Genomic DNA, 20847 nt, shown 5'->3' on the forward strand with positions numbered 1-20847 from the left:
GTGGGTGAGTGACGGTGGTGGCGGCCAATAGGAGAGAGAGAAGGGAGGGGCTGTTGTTTGTGGATGTGGGCCTAGCTGCTGAGCTCCGAGAGAAAAAAAAACATCGGTTCTTTCCTGAGGGATTTCCCGTGCGGGGTGCGCAGGAAGGGCCGGGGGAGGGAGAGATGGGAGCCGCCAGGGTGTGAAAGGCTCGGGGCCTGGAGGTGATGAGAAAGCACGACAGAGAAGAGACTGCAAGGCCCGAGAGAGAGAAACAGCTCACCCCTTAGAGAGAGAGAAGGGTAGTCATATTAGCTTCTCCGAGAGAGAGAGAACCCATCCCTTAGAGAGAGAGAAGGGTAGTCATATTAGCTTCTGAGAGAGAGAGAGAGAGAGAGAGAAAACCCATCCCTTATAGAGACAGATAACCCGTACCTTATAGGGAGAACCTATCCCATATAGAGAAAGAGAGGGAAAACTTACCCCCTAAATAGGAAGAGGGGGGACCCATCTCTTATACTGTATTTAGAGAGAAAGGGAGAACCTATCCCTTATATAGAGCGAAAAAGAGAGGGAGAACCTATCCCCTATAGAGTGAAGAGCGGGGGACCCCATCCCTTATATTTAGAGAGAAAAGGAGAACCTATCCCCTATAGAGAGCATGCTGTGATGGAAAAAGAGTGCAAGGAGATAAACTGCTTCCTGAGTGAGAAACAGATCCACTCTGAGAGGTAGAGAGAGGAGAGAACAGCACTCAGAGAAAGGTACACCCCATATGGAGCGACCGCGGACAGCAGACCCCCCAGCACTTTTCTGGGATCGTGAAGACTTCACATCCTTTCCCAGATCTCCACCGTACAGCCAGAGATCAGACACCACGAGTGGAAACCCTAAAACTTACCTTCATCTCAGCAAATACCAGGATCAGCCAGGGGGCAGCAGTCGGGATAACAGTGAAGGACCTGAGACCTACGCCCCGTAAAGACGCATCCATCCTAAATACCAGACCTTGAGGCTTATAACCAGGGATGCCCCATCATTCTTAGAGGATCATCCCCCTGCTGAGCTGGGCACAATGTACAAGGAGGCCTGCTCCATTTAGTAGCAGAGATCCTCAAAGGAGCAACGAACTACGGAGGAGGCTCCTGAGGAGTTTCGAACTCTGGGCCTCTTTGCTCCAGCCCTTCTCCACAAGCGGTGGTAGGAATTCACGGACACAGTGTACCATGGCGGGAGCCATTGCTTCCCGCATGAGCTTTACCTCCCTGAAGAGGAAACAGCCCAAAACCTTCATTGTCAGAATCATTACAATGGACGCAGAGATGGAGTTTAACTGTGAGGTACGGTAACCCTGGACCTAACCCTCATCGTACTGTCTGGGGCCAGCAATTGTTTTTTAATATCAGTTATCTTTACACCGGTCTGCAGGGTAATGGGTGTATGATTGCTTATGGAAAGTAGCACCCAGCAGTGTGATGGGTACTCGTTATGCCCAAGGTGGCATGCCCGGATACTACAGTTTAAGATGAACTCCAGGTTATCCACGTTGATGCTGAAATTCATTCTTGTGCATGTTGATTTTAGAAGGGAGTTTATTTTAGGTTGGGTGGGTACCAGTGAATGGTCCATTTAATGTATTGGTGACTGCTCCACTGGTGTGAGGGGGAAGCTATAGCTGGGGTTGTGGGAGGGTAAACTGTCTGGCCCCACTGTTCATCTTGGCATGGAACCAACTAGCCGTACGAACTGTACTTGGTATGGAACAGACCGGTTGTCCCCACTGAAGTGGAGGGACACCTCTGTAAGGTCACCGTGGAGGTACTTTAGCTGATAATTTGATGTCCCATGCAGGTAAAGTGGAAAGGGAAAGACCTCTTTGACTTGGTGTGTCGCACTCTGGGTCTGCGGGAGACCTGGTTCTTTGGACTTCAGTACACCATCAAGGACACCATAGCTTGGCTGAAGATGGATAAGAAGGTAAGGATAACTGCATATCCTTGCTGTTTCAGACCTTACTGCTGTCACCGACTTCTGGATATCTGAGAAACGTCCCGTTCATTGTTTTCCTGCAGGTCCTGGATCATGATGTTCCTAAAGAAGAGCCAGTGACCTTCCACTTCCTGGCCAAGTTTTACCCGGAGAATGTTGAAGAGGAGCTCGTGCAGGACATCACACAACATCTCTTCTTCCTGCAGGTGCTGCTTCCTGCATATGCACCCCAGTATTCCTCTTCCATAGCTACCTGTTTCCTGATTCTGTGGTCCAGATTCAATCAAGTCTGTGAACATCGGTTCACATTTGCTAAAATGTCACTTTTCTCCCGCCCCTAAAAAGAGATTCTCACTTTTGGAGCTCGATAAACTGCTCATTTGCATGTGCCAGGGCTGTTCGTAGAGGTTAAAATAGCGATAAATATCACTGCAGCTGTGCAACTGCAAACCACGTTCTCTTGGAGAAAGTTGGAGAAGTCTTTGCAAAATCTTGTGGTTTTGCCAACTCTTGCATCTCTATACAAACTTGTCAGGTTCTCCGAGCACTTTGGCAGTGCTGTTGGCCGGTAGTGGGGAAAACGCCAGAATTTGAGGGTTTTTTTTGTGAATAAGCCTTTATTTTGATTTATTCCCCGCCCCCATTGTTCTTTTAAGTGACTTTCTTTGGGGTGGTTACCGTTGCCTGTAATTGGGAGGTCCGTCCTGGCGGCAGACACTGGAAGTTGTGACTGTCTTTCGGGTCGGACAGCTGGGGCGAACCTCGGTTCCTGTCCTCTGCCGCTGCATCATCCTCTGCCCGCCTCCGCTCTCCACCATACCGCCTGCCTGCACCCCCTAACCCTCTGCGCCTCCTATACACACCAAGCTGTTAGTAGATTTAAAAAAAAAAAAAATGTACGCCTCACCATTACAATACTATTTTGATGTATATAGCATATGCCTGGGGTCCTGCATCCATAAAATACATTTTCAAACCGTTTTGCAGTTCTTAAAAGATATTAAAAAAAAAAAACCGCTGCCCATGGCAGCTTCGCAAGTCACTTTGAAACAGTAAGCCCCCGCTGGCGCTGAGCGCGCTCATGTTTGTAAAGTGCTCCAAGCATGAGCGCCAGGTGTCCGGCTTGTACGCGCGCGGGGGAGAGCATTGCGGGTAGTTGAGCGCGCGGCTAAGTCTAGATTTGTTGTTTACTTACACGCCGATCGCGGCTGAGCGTGTGTGCACGAGTGCCGTACGCACCGCATGAGCGGGGACTTGCATATATCTATATATGTAATTCCGCGTCGCCCGATCAGCGCTAGCAGGGACTTAGGCTAAGGGAGGTGCATGCAATTGGCGAATAATCTCGCCATGGCACATGTGACCAGGACTTGCTCAGAGCATATTAATTTTCAGGTGCATACTTCATTAGCCGGGGGGGGGAAATAATGTACTTCCAAACGCCTCTTAAACTTTGGTGTCTGTCCGCCTGTTTGTTTCCAGTGATGTTTTCAATATTGAATACGGTGAAACTATGTTTCAGCCTTGGGTTCTTTTTTTTTTTTTTTTTTTGCTTTGGATCGTCGTCTGACTTTTTTTATTGTATTCCGGCCTGTGTCCCCTTTCCCTTTTACAAGAAGCCCTATCTCGTTTTCTTATCCCCACGTTCTTGTTTCCTGTGGGCAGGTAAAGAAGCAGTTACTAGATGAGAAAATCTATTGTCCCCCAGAAGCCTCTGTGTTGTTGGCGTCATACGCTGTACAAGCCAAGGTACGTCCTGACCTGAGAAATAACAGCATTGCGAACACCGCTCTTTATAAGTAACGGTAGATTTTGCAGACGGTAGCATATCTGCTACTCTTAATGACCCGCTGTTTCTAAGCGGGCTCCAGATAGTTCCCCACCGTGAGAGCACTTAAGTCTCTCTAATGATTTAGTCCAGTGGAGTCTTTGAGTTTGCAACTATGCCCAATGCATTTCCCAAGCCTTTTGGTACAGGAAGCTGAGAAATGGCTATTGAATTGTTTTTTAACTCTGCGTATTCCAGAGAGCCCAGGAACACATCAAGAGCAGTTGTGAGTTCCGTACAAAGTTCTAGTACCCGTATTGGTGCTAGAGGAGTGTAGATTTGTCCTGTGGGTGATACCTATTATGGGAACAACTTGAGAGTTCTTCATAGGTGAAATGATGGCGTGCAGAGCTTTCCAAACTTCTAAAGGAAAGACCAGTGAGGCTCTGAAAGTTTGTTTTTTTTGTACCCTGTCATTACAAGTTTAAATCCAATTGAATTTTTAATATTGAAATTGTGACATACGACCGCTACCTACTTACACCTTTTTTTACTGTCTCTCAAGTACGGAGATTACGACTCTTCTTTGCACACGCGTGGGTTCCTGGCGGAGGAGGAGCTGCTCCCAAAGAGGGTGAGTGTGCGCTTCAAACAGTACGTATACCAACGGCACAGAGACAGTAACTCTGTGTTCTGAAGAGCTGACCGTTCAGCTGTGTGTTCCTGAAGCACAGGGAGGTAAAGTCACTTGGCGTCCATTAATGAAGTGGGTATTTTTTCCCTGACCCCCGGTGCCGGGAAGTGTCGCTTACTGGCCAATAATGAACATGCGGTAAGAAGTGTCTTTGTCTCACTCGTGCCTGTGTCTGTCAGGTAATTAACCTGTACCAGATGACCCCTGAGATGTGGGAGGAGAGGATTACAGCGTGGTATGCAGAGCATCGTGGCCGCCCCAGGTGAGAGAGAGCGCGGTGTGAGGGAGTGCTGGGAATATGGCAGGGATAATGAGCTGTGTGGCTAGGGTGGGTTACATGTACACACGGGGGTGGGCCAGGGGTGTGCCTGTGCACGTGGGGAGTGCATGGAATAGCAGGGAGACGCTGTCCTCAAATTTATTGTCTTTTTGGTAGAGACGAGGCTGAGATGGAATACCTGAAAATTGCACAGGACACAGAAATGTATGGAGTGAATTACTTCCTGATCCGGGTGAGACATTATTTAATACCCCATCAATACCCCTACACTGCAGACAGGGCAGTTTGCCTGCTACGTTTGCCCTGTTACTTTTGCTCTGTACTCTGACACAGCGCTGTTACTGCACCTGAGATCTGTCCATCTGCTGTGTGACTGGCGCTCCTCACACACAGTGCTGTCACTGCACCTCTATCCCGCTGCTGTGTGACTGGCGCTCCTCACACACAGTGCTGTCACTGCACTTCTATCCCGCTGCTGTGTGACTGACGCTCCTCGCACACAGCGCTGTCACTGCACCTCTATCCCCCTGCTGTGTGACTGGCGCTCCTCACACAGTGCTTTCACTACACCTCTATCCCTCTGCTGTGTGACTGACTCTCCTCACACACAGCGCTGTCACTGCACCTCTATCCCCCTGCTGTGTGACTGGCGCTCCTCACACAGTGCTTTCACTACACCTCTATCCCTCTGCTGTGTGACTGACGCTCCTCACACACAGCACTGTCACTGCACCTCTATCCCTCTGCTGTGTGACTGACGCTCCTCACACTCAGCGCTGTCACTGCACCTCTATCACTCTGCTTTTTCTGAAAATCTCCTCTAACCTCAGAATAAGAAGGGAACCGAACTGCTGCTGGGGGTGGACGCCCTGGGACTTCACATCTATGACCCCGAAAATAGGCTGACCCCTAAAACCTCCTTCCCTTGGAACGAGATCCGGAACATTTCCTACAGTGACAAGGAGGTGAGCGGGTCCCTCTGCCCTATCCACACCGGGCTTCGCTGGCACTCAGCTTTAGTTATTGCCGCCTTTGCTGCTGCCTGATAACCCACAGCCGCCACCTCGCTCTTTCTGATAACCCCCTTTGCTGACCCATGACTGAAGCGGTTAATGCTGACACTTGTCACCGCTCATTGTCTCCCCATATGTGGCACAAACTTCATATTTTTGTGCTTTTTAGTTCACCATTAAACCACTGGACAAGAAGATCGATGTCTTTAAGTTTAACTCATCCAAGCTGCGTGTCAACAAGCTGGTGAGTGTCCCCGCGAAACTGGAACCGTCCTGTGGGTATATACTAGTCTCTGAGCAGACTTTAAACACTGCACCATAGACACGCACCATCCACCCACTACCGTTCCATGTGCATACACAGCTCTGCAGCATCCACTACCAATCCACACACCCATCCAATCCACACGCCCATCCAATCCACACGCCCATCCAATCCACACGCCCATCCAATCCACACGCCCATCCAATCCACACGCCCATCCACACACCCATCCACACACCCATCCAATCCACACACCCATCCAATCCACACACCCATCCATCCACACACCCATCCAATCCACACACCCATCCAATCCACACACCCATCCAATCCACACACCCATCCAATCCACACACACCCATCCAATCCACACACACCCATCCAATCCACACACACCCGTCCAATCCACACACACCCGTCCAATCCACACACACCCATCCAATCCACACACACCCATCCAATCCACACACACCCATCCAATCCACACACACCCATCCAATCCACACACACCCATCCAATCCACACACCCATCCATCCACACACCCATCCAATCCACACACACATCCAATCCACACACACACATCCAATCCACACACACACATCCAATCCACACACACACATCCAATCCACACACCCACCCATCCAATCCACACACCCACCCATCCAATCCAATCCACCCACCCATCCAATCCACACACCCATCCAATCCACACACCCACCCATCCAATCCACACACCCACCCATCCAATCCACACACCCACCCATCCAATCCACACACCCACCCATCCAATCCACACACCCACCCATCCAATCCACACACCCACCCATCCAATCCACACACCCACCCATCCAATCCACGCACACACACACATACGCAGACCGTGATCACTGCACTATTTAGACTAAAGATATTGCTACAGCTATGCTACTGTGAATGTAGATATTTCTTCTTGCATCCAGTAGATATTGTATAGATTAAGAGCTTTCAGTCCTTTAACGACCGTGGACCACTTTAGTGTTGATGATCATTTGGAAGACCACAATTCTCACACTTAGCTCTGTTCATCAAAATCTTGATATACTGGTAACATATCTTCTTCAAACACACTGGACTCGGATATAAAGCTCAGGCTCCAGTAATCGCAGACGCAAGGAGAGAACAATCTGAAATAGATTTTGAAAGGTGTAGGGGGCCATCGAATCTGGAGACCAGTGGAGGTCCACGAACCATAATTTGTATCTACTGTAGATATTGTTATATAGATTTTTACAGAGGTCTGCACCTAACTCTATGGGCTGATAATGGATTAGCAGCTGTCACCCTGTCCCTCAGTGTTGCAGAATGATAGCATGTAGCTGAGACCGTGACCCTCCTACCAAGTCTGTATATCACTCCCACCCCCCCTCACATCTCACTCTTGTCCTGGCTCCGTCTCTGCCCCCAGATCCTGCAGCTCTGCATCGGGAACCACGACCTGTTCATGCGCAGGAGGAAAGCGGACTCCTTGGAGGTGCAGCAGATGAAATCCCAGGCCCGGGAGGAGAAGGCCAGGAAGCAGGTGAGACCGGAGGCACATTCCTTATCCAGAGACTCGCTACTGGCTCAGTATTAGGACACTGAGCACAAGGACCATTCAGGCTGGAGACAGATGGCTGAAGGGAAAGGACTCGGGTTATTGAGTCTTGCGTTTGTCAGGTGACACAAAAAGAGAAGGAGCATAAGGATCCTGTAGGATTTAAACTGTCCCTCCTAGAAGGGAAGTCTGCCCCCGGCCTAGTCTGCCCCCGGCCAAGTCTGCCCCTCTGCCAGGTGACACAAAGAGATAAGGAACCTGGGGGCTGCAGAATCTACCCCGTTCCTATAGCTGGGTGGTTATAAGAAGTATCCTGAGCCCATTGGGACTGTCCCTCCCACAGCAGGCTGACACAATAGGACACCTACCACATAGTACTGCAGGGCCCCACAGACGAGACCTAAGGGGCAATCTAATCTTTCTATCTTCACCCCCCCCACCCCCCCCCCAACCTCATTGGGAAAGGACACTCGCATGTAACGGATCTACATTACTGCCCCACAGACACGTCCTAGGAGTGAGATCCATCTCCAGTCCCTTTTCCTCCACGCACAGCAGGCGCGCTGCACTTGACCCCCCCTCCTTACACCTCCCTCCCTCTCATCCTGTGCATAATGTACGTATATCCAGGAGACCCGGTCCTGGCCCCTCTCCGCAGCCCGCGGCCGACTGCGCTCTGCAATTACCCAATCCCCCGGTGACCGCAGTGTTAAGTGCGGCTGCAGCCGGACAGGAATGTTAATGCGGTCGGAGGGGGGAGATCGGCCGTCGCAGTGTGACGTCTCCGCGGCATTTAGCATTCCGATGCACGGCTTGAGCTTTCAACTCCTTTCCTCCCCGCTCGCTCAATCACACGGCTCTGTAGCCCTGACTGGCATACTGATCAGTCTCCCTGCATCCGCCGGTTCCACCGGGCCCTGCCACCAGGGGGCAGCATCTGCCAGGCCCATGCAGCTGAATCCAGGAGAATTGACCATTTTCGGGTGCTGTTCCCCCTGTTATATTTTTCTGTACAACGCAGTGTCCGATTTCACTTCTAGTTCTTTCCCTCCTCATTTTATTTTTTTTATATATATATACACACACACACACACAGTGGTTGACAAATCACCAAAAAATCTACTCGCCACCTAGTACCTAGTGTGCTACTTGGGCCAATATTTACTCGCCCGGGGGTTAAATCCACTCGCCCGGGGCGAGCAAATGTATAGGTTTGTCGAACACTATATATATATATACCATAATACTGAGTTAAGTTATGGTGAGTAAAAAAAGTGACAAAAACCCTCCACAGGAAAGCAAATATGCAAATACAACTGTATGCTCATCTGCATGTCTTAGACAGGTCTGCAACCCCGCCTTTCCCCACCATCACCCAGCATACAGCACTTCCACTGCAGCAAGGGATTCTGGGAAATGACATGCAAATGAGCACACAGTGTCACTTTTTGCCTCAAAAAACATTTTTAACATGGTTCCCTATAGGCTTAAGCTTGCTGCATGGTCACAGCTTTGAGCACAGCCAGGGTTAAGGTGCATACCCAGAAACCCACCCACAGACAGCTGTTTCGACCTTGATGGGTCTCATCAGTGTGGGGTTGATTTTAACTGGGTATGCAAAGAGGCTATGGGATAGGCTAAACCATAATACTGAGTTAAGTTATGGTGAGTAAAAAAAGTGACAAAAACCCTCCACAGGAAATCAAATATGCAAATATAACTGTATGCTCATCTGCATGTCTTAGGCAGGTCTGCAACCCCGCCTTTCCCCATTATCACCCAGCATACAGCACTTCCACTGCAGCAAAAAGAGCCCGAAAGCTACATTAATATGACTGCTATAGTCCTCTCCATTAGCTACATAGTTGGATTTCAAATAATCGGATCTTGGAATACGACGCCTCTGATTGGATCATTTGTAGTCTGCATTGAAAACCTCTCTGTGCTTCCCGGTAGCATTCGGCAACTGAGAGCAAGCTGCAGGAGTTGCCATGTGGACACTCTACTGCAGGCTGCGGGCCTATTTAAATACAAATGAAAACAAGAAAACCCGCTTTGTGAAAAAAAAAAAAATACAAATGAGGCTGATCTATTTTTTTGAAGACGATTTAAGGGGGTTAGATCTGGGTGGTTTGACATCCTTTTTCTTTTAAATCCTTTTTTTTTCAAGTTGACTTGTTTATGTGGAGCTGAGACTTGGGAGGGGGTTTGATTTCCTCTGGCGTCTCCCTTTTTGTCCGAGGTCACAGGTTGTTCCCCCAAGAGTTTGCACAGGCAGAGCCCCCTGTCTCCCCCCCGCCCCTTATTTTCATTGGTTCTCTGATAGGGGCGGGGTGAGATGAGTAGAGGAAGCTCTTGGTTTGAAAAACACTTCCCCCATTCGGAGGTCCTGAAGAAAACCGATTTGAGAAGGTGAATGTGAGACACGCATGCGCTCTCACGCGCACACAATGTGAGAGGCTGCCCTCCGAGGCATAGCAGGCAATCGCCACTCTGCTCTCCGGAGTTGAACCCCCCCCCAATGCATTTAGTGGCATGCCACAAGGTATTGTGGGGCACGCCTTCAGAGCAGACTGGTGACTGACAGCTGTGCCTCCGAGCGGGTTGCAAGCGTGCCGTCTGCCTCTTCTGCGGACGGAAGCTTATTTGGAGGGGTTCTGAGCATTTCATAGGCATCCAAGATGCCTATACAAGCATTAACATTACCTCTGATCGGACCTATCGCGCTGGTGGCTTAGTATTACAAGCGAACGCCATGATATTTCAAGTCGTCCTCTTCCATAGAAATACGTGATGGACACCAAGGCAGAATGCGTTGGGGTTTGGGTCGGAGAAGGGGCCGGTAGGTCAGGGTCGTGAGGGTATATGAACAAAAGACAAACAATGGACAGGTTGGCAGTGCTGCTTGTCGGGTCCCCACAGATGGAGCGGCAGAGGTTGGCTCGAGAGAAGCAGATGAGAGAGGAGGCCGAGAGGTCGCGGGACGAGCTGGAAAGGAGGCTGCTGCAGCTGAAGGAGGAGGCGCAGATGGCTAATGACGCCTTGGTGAGTGTCTGTCCGCAGCTCTGATACCCCTGTGTTTATGCAGGATCTGGGGGCCCTTGTGTTTATAAGGGGAGCCCATGGGGAACTGTTTTTGGAAGAGGAGCGTTACAATTCGGTGTTCTGTGTTTGTAAGGGGAGAGACGGATCCGGGGGAGGGAAGAAGCGGTCTCTGGTCCCAACCTCCCTCTTCCCTCCTCCCCACAGATGCGGTCAGAGGAGACAGCCGATCTGCTGGCAGAGAAGGCTCAGATCACAGAGGAGGAGGCCAAGCTGCTGGCCCAGAAAGCAGCGGAGGCCGAGCAGGAGATGCATAGGATCAAAGCCACGGCCAACCGCAGCGAGGACGAGAAGCGGCTGATGGAGCAGAAGGTGATGGAGACAGAGATGCTGGCACTGAAGATGGCAGAGGAGTCAGAACGAAGGTGAGTGTCTCAGCCACGAGGACCATCTGGCTGTCATGAGATCCAGGGAGACCAAGAGGGCCCAGTGCCTGGCACAATCTGTGCTCCTACATTCTTTCATCTACCCCTTCGCTCCCTCATTTGTTCTCTTATCTCTCTCCTTCTTCCCCGTTCTTTGTCTCGTCCTCCTTCCATTTCCTACCCCCTCCTCTTCTTGTTCAGAGCTAAGGAAGCGGAGCAGTTGAAGCAGGACCTGCAGGAGGCTCGGGATTCGGAGCGCAGAGCCAAGCAAAAACTCCAGGAAATCACCAGCAAAACCTCCTGTGTGGTGAGGATGGGGGGGGGGGGGGGGGAAATGAGGTCGCCAGGGAGCTGATCCAGCCTGACCTGTGTAACCCTTGCAGCCTGTCCATTACATTTGTAACCGGGACTGTGAGCTCAGCCAATCAGGAAGATCCGTTCAGCAACGATCTGCTGCACTTTCAGAAACTGAGCTGTCTGATGGGCTCAGGTTGTTGCCACGGATACAGTAATAATTTACAATACAGTAATAGGCTTCGTGTTATAGGGTAAGCTAACAGGGTGTCTACTGCATATAATGTCTCCCTCCGCACCCCCTACTCATTTCCAAGCATACTATGCAAGAGAGATCTTTTATGTAAGGGGTCCTATTAAATCCTCCAGTGCCCGAGGGTCTTGCAAAGCATCGTAGGCCCATCTGACACTGAAGCAGTTAACTCACTGCAGGACTGGCTTTTAATGTGCTTATTGGGCTCCTTAGCGGTGGGAAGCCTTGGAGAAGTGATCTTCATGGTGTTACTGGGTGGTGTCACCTATAAGAAGTTGTCTTACCCGATGCTATCCCTCCAGCAAGCAGCGAGCACAAGCAGCAGCAGCAGCTCGGTGCCACCCGCAGACATGCCAAGCTTCAGCGACCTCAGCGACAGCCTGTCCTATGACTTCAAGGACACGGACATGAAGCGTCTGTCCATGGAGATTGAGAAGGAGAAGTGCGTGGGTTTGTTATGCGTGAGAGGCTAGAGGAGGAACGTATCTCCCTGTGTGTGTGTGTGTGTGTGTCCCCGGGGCAGCTGGGTAAGAAACATAAGTTCATTGTGCTATTGTGTAGTGTGTGTGTCACACTTTTCCTGTGTGTGTCTGCTTTAGGCGTGTGTTGTATATGTTTATCTGGGTGCTTATGGATAATGGTCATACGTTGTGTGTGTTTGTGCATGGCATTTCAGATTTCATGATAAGGACGATGCCTCTCCCTGTGTGCATGTGTGTTTGATAAGGACGGTGTGTATGTATAAATGTCATACATGTGCCTAGTTGCGCTATGGTGTGTATGTAGATATCTGGGGGTTCCTTCTGCTGTGTGTATGTGGTGTTAGGCTGTCCTGTGCTGGGTGTGTGTGTTGTCACACTGGCGTGTGGGGGGGTGTCACACTGTGCTGGGTGTGTGTGGATGGGGTGTCATGCTATACTGGGTGTGTGGTGTCACACTGTCCTGTGTGTGTGGTGTCATACTGTCCTGTGTGTATGTGGTGTCACAGTGTCCTGTGCTGTGTGGGTGTCGCACTGTGCTGTGTGTGGTGTCGCAGAGTCCTGTGGTGTGTGTGTGTGTGTGTGTTGTCACACTGGCGTGTGGGGGGGGGTGTCACACTGTCCTGTGCTGGGTGTGTGTGGATGGGGTGTCATGCTATACTGGGTGTGTGTGTGTGGTGTCACACTGTCCTGTGTGTGTGTGTGTGTATGTGGTGTCACAGTGTCCTGTGCTGTGTGGGTGTCCCACTGTGCTGTGTGTGGTGTCGCAGAGTCCTGTGGTGTGTGTGTGTTGTCACACTGGCGTGTGGGGGGGTGTCATACTGTCCTGTGCTGGGTGTGTGTGGATGGGGTGTCATGCTATACTGGGTGTGTGTGTGGTGTCACACAGTCCTGTGTGTGTGTGTGTGTGGTGTCATACTGTCCTGTGTGTATGTTGTGTCACAGTGTCCTGTGCTGTGTGTGGTGTCGCAGAGTCCTGTGGTGTGTGGTGTCATACTGTCCTGTGTGTATGTTGTGTCACAGTGTCCTGTGCTGTGTGTGGTGTCGCAGAGTCCTGTGGTGTGTGGTGTCATACTGTCCTGTGTGTATGTGGTGTCACAGTGTCCTGTGCTGTGTGTGGTGTCGCACTGTGCTGTGTGTGGTGTCGCAGAGTCCTGTGGTGTGTGTGTGTTTTGTCACACTGGCGTGTGGGGGGGTGTCACACTGTCCTGTGGTGTGTGCGGTGTCATACTGTCCTGCGGTGTGTGCGGTGTCACACTGTCCTGTGTGGGGGGTTGTCACACTGTCCTGTGGTGTGTGTGTGTGGTGTCACACTGTCCTGTGGGGTGTGTGTGTGCGGTGTCACACTGTCCTGTGGTTTGTGCGTTGTCACACTGTCCTGTGGTGTGTGCGGTGTCACACTGTCCTGTGGTGTGTGTGTGTGTGGTGTCACACTGTCCTGTGGGGTGTGAGTGTGTGTGTGTGTGTGTGTGTGTGTGTGTGTGTGTGTGGTGTCACACTGTCCTGTGGTGTGTGCGGTATCACACTGTCCTGTGGTGTGTGCAGTGTCACACTGTCCTGTGGTGTGTGTGTGTGTGTGTGTGCGGTGTCACACTGTCCTGTGGTGTGTGTGTGTGTGTGTGTGCGGTGTCACACTGTCCTGTGGTGTGTGCGGTGTCACACTGTCCTGTGGTGTGTGCGGTGTCACACTGTCCTGTGGTGTGTGTGTGTGGTGTCACACTGTCCTGTGGTGTGTGCGGTGTCACACTGTCCTGTGGTGTGTGTGTGTGTGTGCGGTGTCACACTGTCCTGTGGTGTGTGTGTGTGTGTGCGGTGTCACACTGTCCTGTGGTGTGTGTGTGTGTGTGCGGTGTCACACTGTCCTGTGGTGTGTGCGGTGTCACACTGTCCTGTGGTGTGTGCGGTGTCACACTGTCCTGTGGTGTGTGCGGTGTCACACTGTCCTGTGGTGTGTGCAGTGTCACACTGTCCTGTGGTGTGTGCGGTGTCACACTGTCCTGTGGTGTGTGCGGTGTCACACTGTCCTGTGGTGTGTGCAGTGTCACACTGTCCTGTGGTGTGTGTGTGTGTGTGTGTGCGGTGTCACACTGTCCTGTGGTGTGTGTGTGTGTGTGTGTGTGTGTGTGCGGTGTCACACTGTCCTGTGGTGTGTGCGGTGTCACACTGTCCTGTGGTGTGTGCAGTGTCACACTGTCCTGTGGTGTGTGCGGTGTCACACTGTCCGGTTGTTTGTGTGTGTGGTGTCACACTGTCCTTTGGTGTGTGCGGTGTCACACTGTCCTGTGGTGTGTGTGTGTGTGCGGTGTCACACTGTCCTGTGGTGTGTGTGTGTGTGTGCGGTGTCACACTGTCCTGTGGTGTGTGCGGTGTCACACTGTCCTGTGGTGTGTGTGGTGTCACACTGTCCTGTGGTGTGTGCGGTGTCACACTGTCCTTTGGTGTGTACGGTGTCACACTGTCCTGTGGTGTGTGTGTGTGCGGTGTCACACTGTCCTGTGGTGTGTGTGTGTGTGCGGTGTCACACTGTCCTGTGGTGTGTGCGGTGTCACACTGTCCTGTGGTGTGTGCGGTGTCACACTGTCCTGTGGTGTGTGCGCTGTCACACTGTCCTGTGGTGTGTGCGCTGTCACACTGTCCTGTGGTGTGTGCGGTGTCACACTGTCCTGTGGTGTGTGCGGTGTCACACTGTCCTGTGTGGGGGGCTGTCACAGTGTCCTGTGCAGAATGGGAGCTCTGACACGCGTCCCCTCCCTGTCTCAGGGTGGAGTACATGGAGAAGAGCCGCCACCTGCAGGAACAGCTGAACGAGCTCAAGACCGAGATCGAGTCCCTAAAACTGAAGGAGCGCGAGAGCACAATGGATATAATGCACGAGAGCGCGGGCAGCAAGCAGAACACCATCAAAAAGGTGAGCAGCAAAGAGAGCTCCGCGCTCGCACCGCACCACACACACCGTCAGGCATACCGACCAGGGAGACCCATCGTGGTGACCAAAGGACCGGCCAGAAAGAGACGCTGTGCTGGAGCAGAGTGTGCTGTGCGGATTGGATATTTGTGCACATGCAGAACACGCTCAGGAAGGTCAGACAGACACACACACACACACACACACTGCAGCAAGATGCACATGGTGTGACCTTCACAAGCTGTCCTGATGTGACAGACGTGCGGTGACTCTCGTGACCACGTTCACATGCTCTGGCATTTTTCTTTTTTCCTGTCAGGGGAGGAGAGCTGTCTGCATCTGAGCGTGACCCATAGTGTGTGCCAGGTATTGTGTACGTGTGTATGTGTAACACTAATCCCCTTTGTGTAACACTAACTTGTGTGTGTGTATGTGTATAGCAACACCTGACTGTGAGCTTTTCCCGGGCATGAGGTCCTGGTCTCGTCATATGTGAATTCCAGCAAAGCACTCCTGCGGACACTGAAATCTCCCACTTCATAGTCAGAGCTCTGACGCTGCTCCCCCTCCCCAAATCCAGCGGTCTGACGCTGCTCCCCCTCCCTAAATCCAGCACTCTGACGCTGCTCCCCCTCCCCAAATCCAGCGATCTGAGACTGCTCCCTCTCCCTAAATCCAGCGCTCTGACGCTGCTCCCCTTCCCCAAATCCAGCGCTCTGACGGTGCTCCCCCTCACTAAATCCAGCGCTCTGACGCTGCTCCCCCTCCCCAAATCCAGCACTCTGCCGCTGCCCCCCCCCCCCCCCAAATCCCAGCATTGTGACACTTCTCCCTCCCCAAATCCAGTGCTCCGACACTGGTCGCCCCCCAAATCAGCGCTCTGACAGTACTCTCTGCCCCATTCACCCTCCTCCCTTCACCCCGCGCTGTGTTCAGCACTAGCAGTTTATTAATGAATAATGATTCATTTTCTATTCATAATTCTTCTGTGCAGTATCAGAAAATGAGATGTTGGACCTGTGCCCCCTGCTTACCCCCTCACTCCTCTCCTCCCACTCCCCCCATCTCTTCTCCTCACCCTCCCACTCCTCCCACTCCCTCCCTGCTCCTCACCCTCCCACCTCCCACTCCCAACCTGCTCCTCTCCTCCCCCCCCCCCCCCCCTCTCTGTGGTGAACCTGCAGATTTCCCACTCATTTCTTTTTCATGCAATGCAGACACCTCCATCAGCTGAAGGGTTAATGAGCCCACCTTCCTCCCCCCCCCCTCATATACACACAGCACAGCCCTGTTGTACCTGGTGTAAAACCTTTGTCATCCAGATCAGTTCAAATTTTTTTCCCAATCTTGTCATATACTGTCTCACCCCAGTACAGTTAAATCTGGACCAAAGCGCTAACGGCATCAAGTATTGGGGTGCAGCCCCCCTCTCCCCTTGTTAAGGGGGTTTCCCCTCTTCCCCCATCCATCTCTCTGCCTCCATCTGACCTGCTTCTCGTACACAAGGTGTATCATTCCCCAGGGGAAGCCAGGCACTGCTGCCCCACATCACACTAATAGGATGTGAGAGCCCAGCTGGCCAGCAGAGCGCTGGGGCAGCCAGAGAGGCCCCTGGGAACTCCCCCCTCCTCCTCCTCCTGTGCAGCAGAGCAGAAATGCAGCGAGTTCCCTGTGTGTGAGCCGGCTCCATGTTAGCTCTGAGCAGCTCTGAGCTCCGTATCACCACATTCCTATAGCACAGAGATCTCCAGCCGCTGCAGATTTCGCTTCAAATAGGAAATAAAGCACAGAAAGGAACTTTTAAATCAATGTATTGTGCATGGAAATCTGAGCCACTAATTGAGCCACCTGTGCTGAAGCAGGGATATCCTGGAAACCTGACCCCGTGGTGGCCCTGGAGTTGCCTGGTTATCCCATAGAATAGCCCAACTAAAGTGGAAGTGGTGCCTTTTTGAATAGCCGACTTGTGGAAGTGGTTCTGTGCTGGTTTCTATAGTATGTATGTACAGTATAGCTTAAATAGCGCCATTAATGCACATAGCGCGTCACAGCAGTAATACACGTGACCGTCATATAAATAACAAATAATACAAATAACAAATCATGGGAAGAAGCGCTTCAGACATAAAAGTGACATTTAGTAAAAGGAATCCTTGCCCTGATGAGCTTACAATCTAATTAGGGTATTTAAAAACTATTGCGGGGGGGTAGCTTGTGTGTTTTTTTTTTTTGTTTAATTAATATAAGCTAACACAGTGATTCCCAACCTTTTTTTGTTTGGAGGAACCCTTGAAGTATTTGGAAAAATCTCGGGGAACCCCTATCTGGCTGACACATATTAGGCTCGACAGGGGATAGTCACAACATTTCACACCTCATGAGCCACCTCTATTTCCCACCCTCTACCCATGTGTTTCTCTCCCATCCGTCTCACTAACTCTCTCCCCCCTCCCGCCTCGCATGTATTTATCCCGTGCATCTCACTCTTACTCCCTCCTTTTCCTCACTCTCTCCCGCCTCCCTCTCTTCTCTTACTCGCCCCTCCCTTCCGTCAATTACCCCACTCTCACTCAATCCGCCCTCCGTAGGGGGAACCCCTGAGACTGCTTCCACGGAACCCTGGTGGGGAACCACTGAGCTAACCGCTCACAATGTCCCAAAACCACATCCAGGAACAAGTGGTGCCATTTTGGGACAAAAATAGTTGCACCAGATAGTTCGAAGAAAAGAAGTCTGCAGATATTTTGGCCCAGAACTGCCCCATTTTTGCCTTCAGATACCAATAAATATTCTTCTTTTAAAAAATAAATAAAAAGTTTATTAAAAGCAAGTGTAATATAAGAACAATAATAATAGATCCGGGAGCTAGCGTGTCATGTTTTGTTGATGTTATGTCTGGTACAGGAAGTTTTGAGATATCCTATCGATGTAATGTCACAGGACAGTCACTGCTGCATAAGGCTGAGGTCCCAGTGCACGCGTTCCCGACGGGGGGGGGGGGGGGAGAGGGCGGCGCGTGCACATCGCTGCACCCGCGGTCCTGGGAGGGAGAGGTTGCGACGGGAGGGGGCGTGGTGGGGGGTTGCGGGGGCGTGGCCATGACCTCACGCTGCTGATTTGCCCTCATTGGCTGAACCGCCGGCGGGGGCGTTGCCACGGCTCCGTCGCAAGTTCCACACACAATTTTTTTGTGTGTGCGTGGAATCTTGCAGTACAGCACGGCTGCTGAATGTGCGCCGACGCATGTACTCGGCCCTGAGTGACTGGGGGGCCGGTGCTTATGCGCACAGTGCACGCCGAGGCATGCGCACAGTGCACGCCGAGGCATGCGCACAGTGCACGCCGAGGCGTGCGCTGTGGCAGTCACTGGGACCGCAGCAGCCTTAGTGACAGGAAGATGCAGTGCCACAAAACGATACTGAGACCACATCCCTCGTACAGTAAGACTCATAGATGTCTGTACCCTGCTTTTCACCATTATCTCTTGGCACAGTGGTGCTCAACTCTCAATTCTCAAGACAGCACCCTCCCCCCCCTCCCCACCAGGTCCGGTTTGAAGGATATCCCTGCTTCAGCACTTGTGGCTCTGTCAAGGACTGCATCACTGAAGCTGGGATATCCTTCAAACCTGCCCTGTTGGAGGGTCTTGAGGACTGGAGTTAAGCACCCCTGGCTTAGCATACAGTGCTTCCACTGCAGCCAGGGATTCTGGGAAATTACTTGCAAATGAGCATAGTGTTCACTTTTTTTTAACTTCATGTCCATTTTAACATGGAGCCCTATAAGCCTATGCCTGCCACATTACACATACATAATACTGTGCAGAGTAAATGAGTACTTCAGTTTTAGGTGGTACCTTTTATTTATTTGGACTAACAATTTACATTATAGGACAAGCGTTCAAGAGTTCCCCTCTCTTCCTCCAGCTCAGGCAATACTCATACATAGATATTTATTTTTTATTAATGGGCAGTGTTAAGACAGGATCAGAGCATGTATTCTACCAGATTAACGTTCAATGTACATATACGTATATACTTTTTATAGACTTTAGCTATTTCACATCAAGTTCCATACTTTGTAAGCCGAGATTGAAACCCTGGAGCCGAGACCGTTGCATTGTCACTTGATACGAGGCACTCTGGAGCTGGGATACCATCATGCAACGGGTCCCTAGGGTGATATCCCAACTCCGTTGTGCCTCATTCGTGCTTTATAGCCTAGCAAAGGCCAGCGGTTGCTGCTGTTGGTGGCCCTGGCAGGCAGTGCCAGCTGTTGGCACATTGTAACGCTGCCCGCAGCTGGGAACCCTTTTGCTGCAGGAGACAGATCGAAGCGGGAATGATACAGAATCCTTCAGCAGGAGGGCGTTGAACGTCTTAGTCATTCGTCCTTCGGATAAAGGTGAAATGTCTAGCACCGATTCATCAGAGGTGCTGTGTCATCGAGCAGCATAGGGAAGGTAACGGCTCCCAGTGCCAGATACGTGGAAAGTGGCAGAGGAGGGCTTAACTCAGGGGTGCTCAACTCCAATCCCCCAGACCCACCAGCAAGTTAGGTTTTAAGGATATCCCGGCTTCAGCACGCTGCGCCACCTGTGCTGAAGCCGGGATATCCTTAAAACCTGATCCCGTTGTGGGTTCTTGAGGACTGGAGTTGAGCACCCCTGGCTTGATGATTGCATAAGGGATGGACCCCACACTGGAATAAGCCATAAAGTGTCCGGTGCCAGGAAGGCGTCATTTGGGATAATAAAAAAGCCTTTTCAGAAATCTGGTTCACGTCTTGCATAACCTCTCCCTCGCGTCTCGCTCTCTTCCAGTTAACGCTGCAGAGCACCCAGTGCCGGGTGGCTTTCTTCGAAGAATTGTAAAGGCGTCGGAAACGGGATCCTGGTGGCTGCAGTTCCCAAGCACACGTTGATCCCAGGACTGGACCTTAACATCGGGCGGGGGCGTAATGTGGAGCTGCCATTTCCCAACGACATTGAACTGGATCATAACCTTGCGACGAGGGGCGTTCATGCTTCCATCGGGACTCCCTCTTCTTATTACCGACACCTGAATTGTGCACTAGACCATCTGTTTCTTAACCCCCCCTTCCTCCCTCCCACCCCACCGTTGCTTCTTGATCCGGAGGGTTCACACCTTTTTAAAGGTGCATTATGACAGCGCTATGGTGAATATGGTTGAGAGTAGGTGGTGGGCTCCTACAAAGCAGACATCATGTTGACAGAAGTGTAGTTTTGGAACCTGAACTGTAAGGTGATTTATTTATTTATTTGCCTTACTTACCCAATCTTCATGCCTTCCTTCCAACCTAGGCGTTTGACAGGCAGGGGGTGTGCATCAACCCCCCATTACCTTTGGAGTACACAAAAACTGACAATCACCCCGTCTTCTTAAGAATCCCTCTTTGTATATAAAAAAGGCCGATTTTTAGCACGCAAACGTGCCCGATTTTTACACTACAAAAAGAAGTAGGCTGTCAAGGTTTAATCCATGAAACATTCTGCACTGCGCCTTTAACGCCTCAACGGGGAGTTTCTCCGCAAACGTCACACACCCTGATGACATGCGTAACGTTTTCACAATGTGGAGGATGGGGGGGTTGTGGAGAGGAGATGGGGGGTTGTGAGGAGGGAGAGAGGAGGAGAGGGGGGGGTTGTGAGGTGAGGGGGGGTTGTGAAGAGGGAGGGAGGAGGGGGTTGTGAGGTGAGGGGGGTTGGGGAGAGGGATGAGGAGGGGGGTTGTGAGGAGTGGGAGGGGAGGGAGAGAGGAGCCTGCCATGAAATCGCACTGACCTAATTCCCTTTGAGCTGAGGTTTTAAAAATAAACTGCAGTATTTTTTTTTTGATATATGTATTTTATATATACCTTCTCTCCT

At 51.2% G+C, this 20847-nt stretch overlaps 1 protein-coding gene across 3 annotated transcripts; it reads left to right on the forward strand.

Moving 5' to 3' along the window:
- Nucleotides 1-34: 34 nt before the first annotated feature.
- NF2 (NF2, moesin-ezrin-radixin like (MERLIN) tumor suppressor) lies at nt 35-20592 on the forward strand. 3 transcript variants are annotated; one of them, XM_075568867.1, is made up of 17 exons: nt 35-1319; nt 1831-1956; nt 2052-2174; nt 3634-3717; nt 4302-4370; nt 4610-4692; nt 4867-4942; nt 5541-5675; nt 5893-5967; nt 7434-7547; nt 10485-10607; nt 10812-11029; nt 11231-11336; nt 11879-12018; nt 14816-14963; nt 15285-15326; nt 19783-20592. In XM_075568867.1, the coding sequence occupies exons 1-17, from the start codon at nt 1206-1208 to the stop codon at nt 19831-19833; spliced, it is 1827 nt and encodes a 608-aa protein (XP_075424982.1). In that variant the 5' UTR covers nt 35-1205; the 3' UTR covers nt 19834-20592. The 3 variants fall into 3 exon arrangements, with proteins under 3 accessions (XP_075424982.1, XP_075424981.1, XP_075424980.1); XM_075568866.1 differs by having other exon boundaries at nt 36-1319; nt 15280-15326; XM_075568865.1 differs by lacking the exon at nt 15285-15326 and having other exon boundaries at nt 36-1319.
- Nucleotides 20593-20847: the final 255 nt, after the last annotated feature.

Source organism: Ascaphus truei, chromosome 13 (assembly GCF_040206685.1).
Source record: "Ascaphus truei isolate aAscTru1 chromosome 13, aAscTru1.hap1, whole genome shotgun sequence".
NCBI classification, from domain to species: domain Eukaryota; kingdom Metazoa; phylum Chordata; class Amphibia; order Anura; family Ascaphidae; genus Ascaphus; species Ascaphus truei.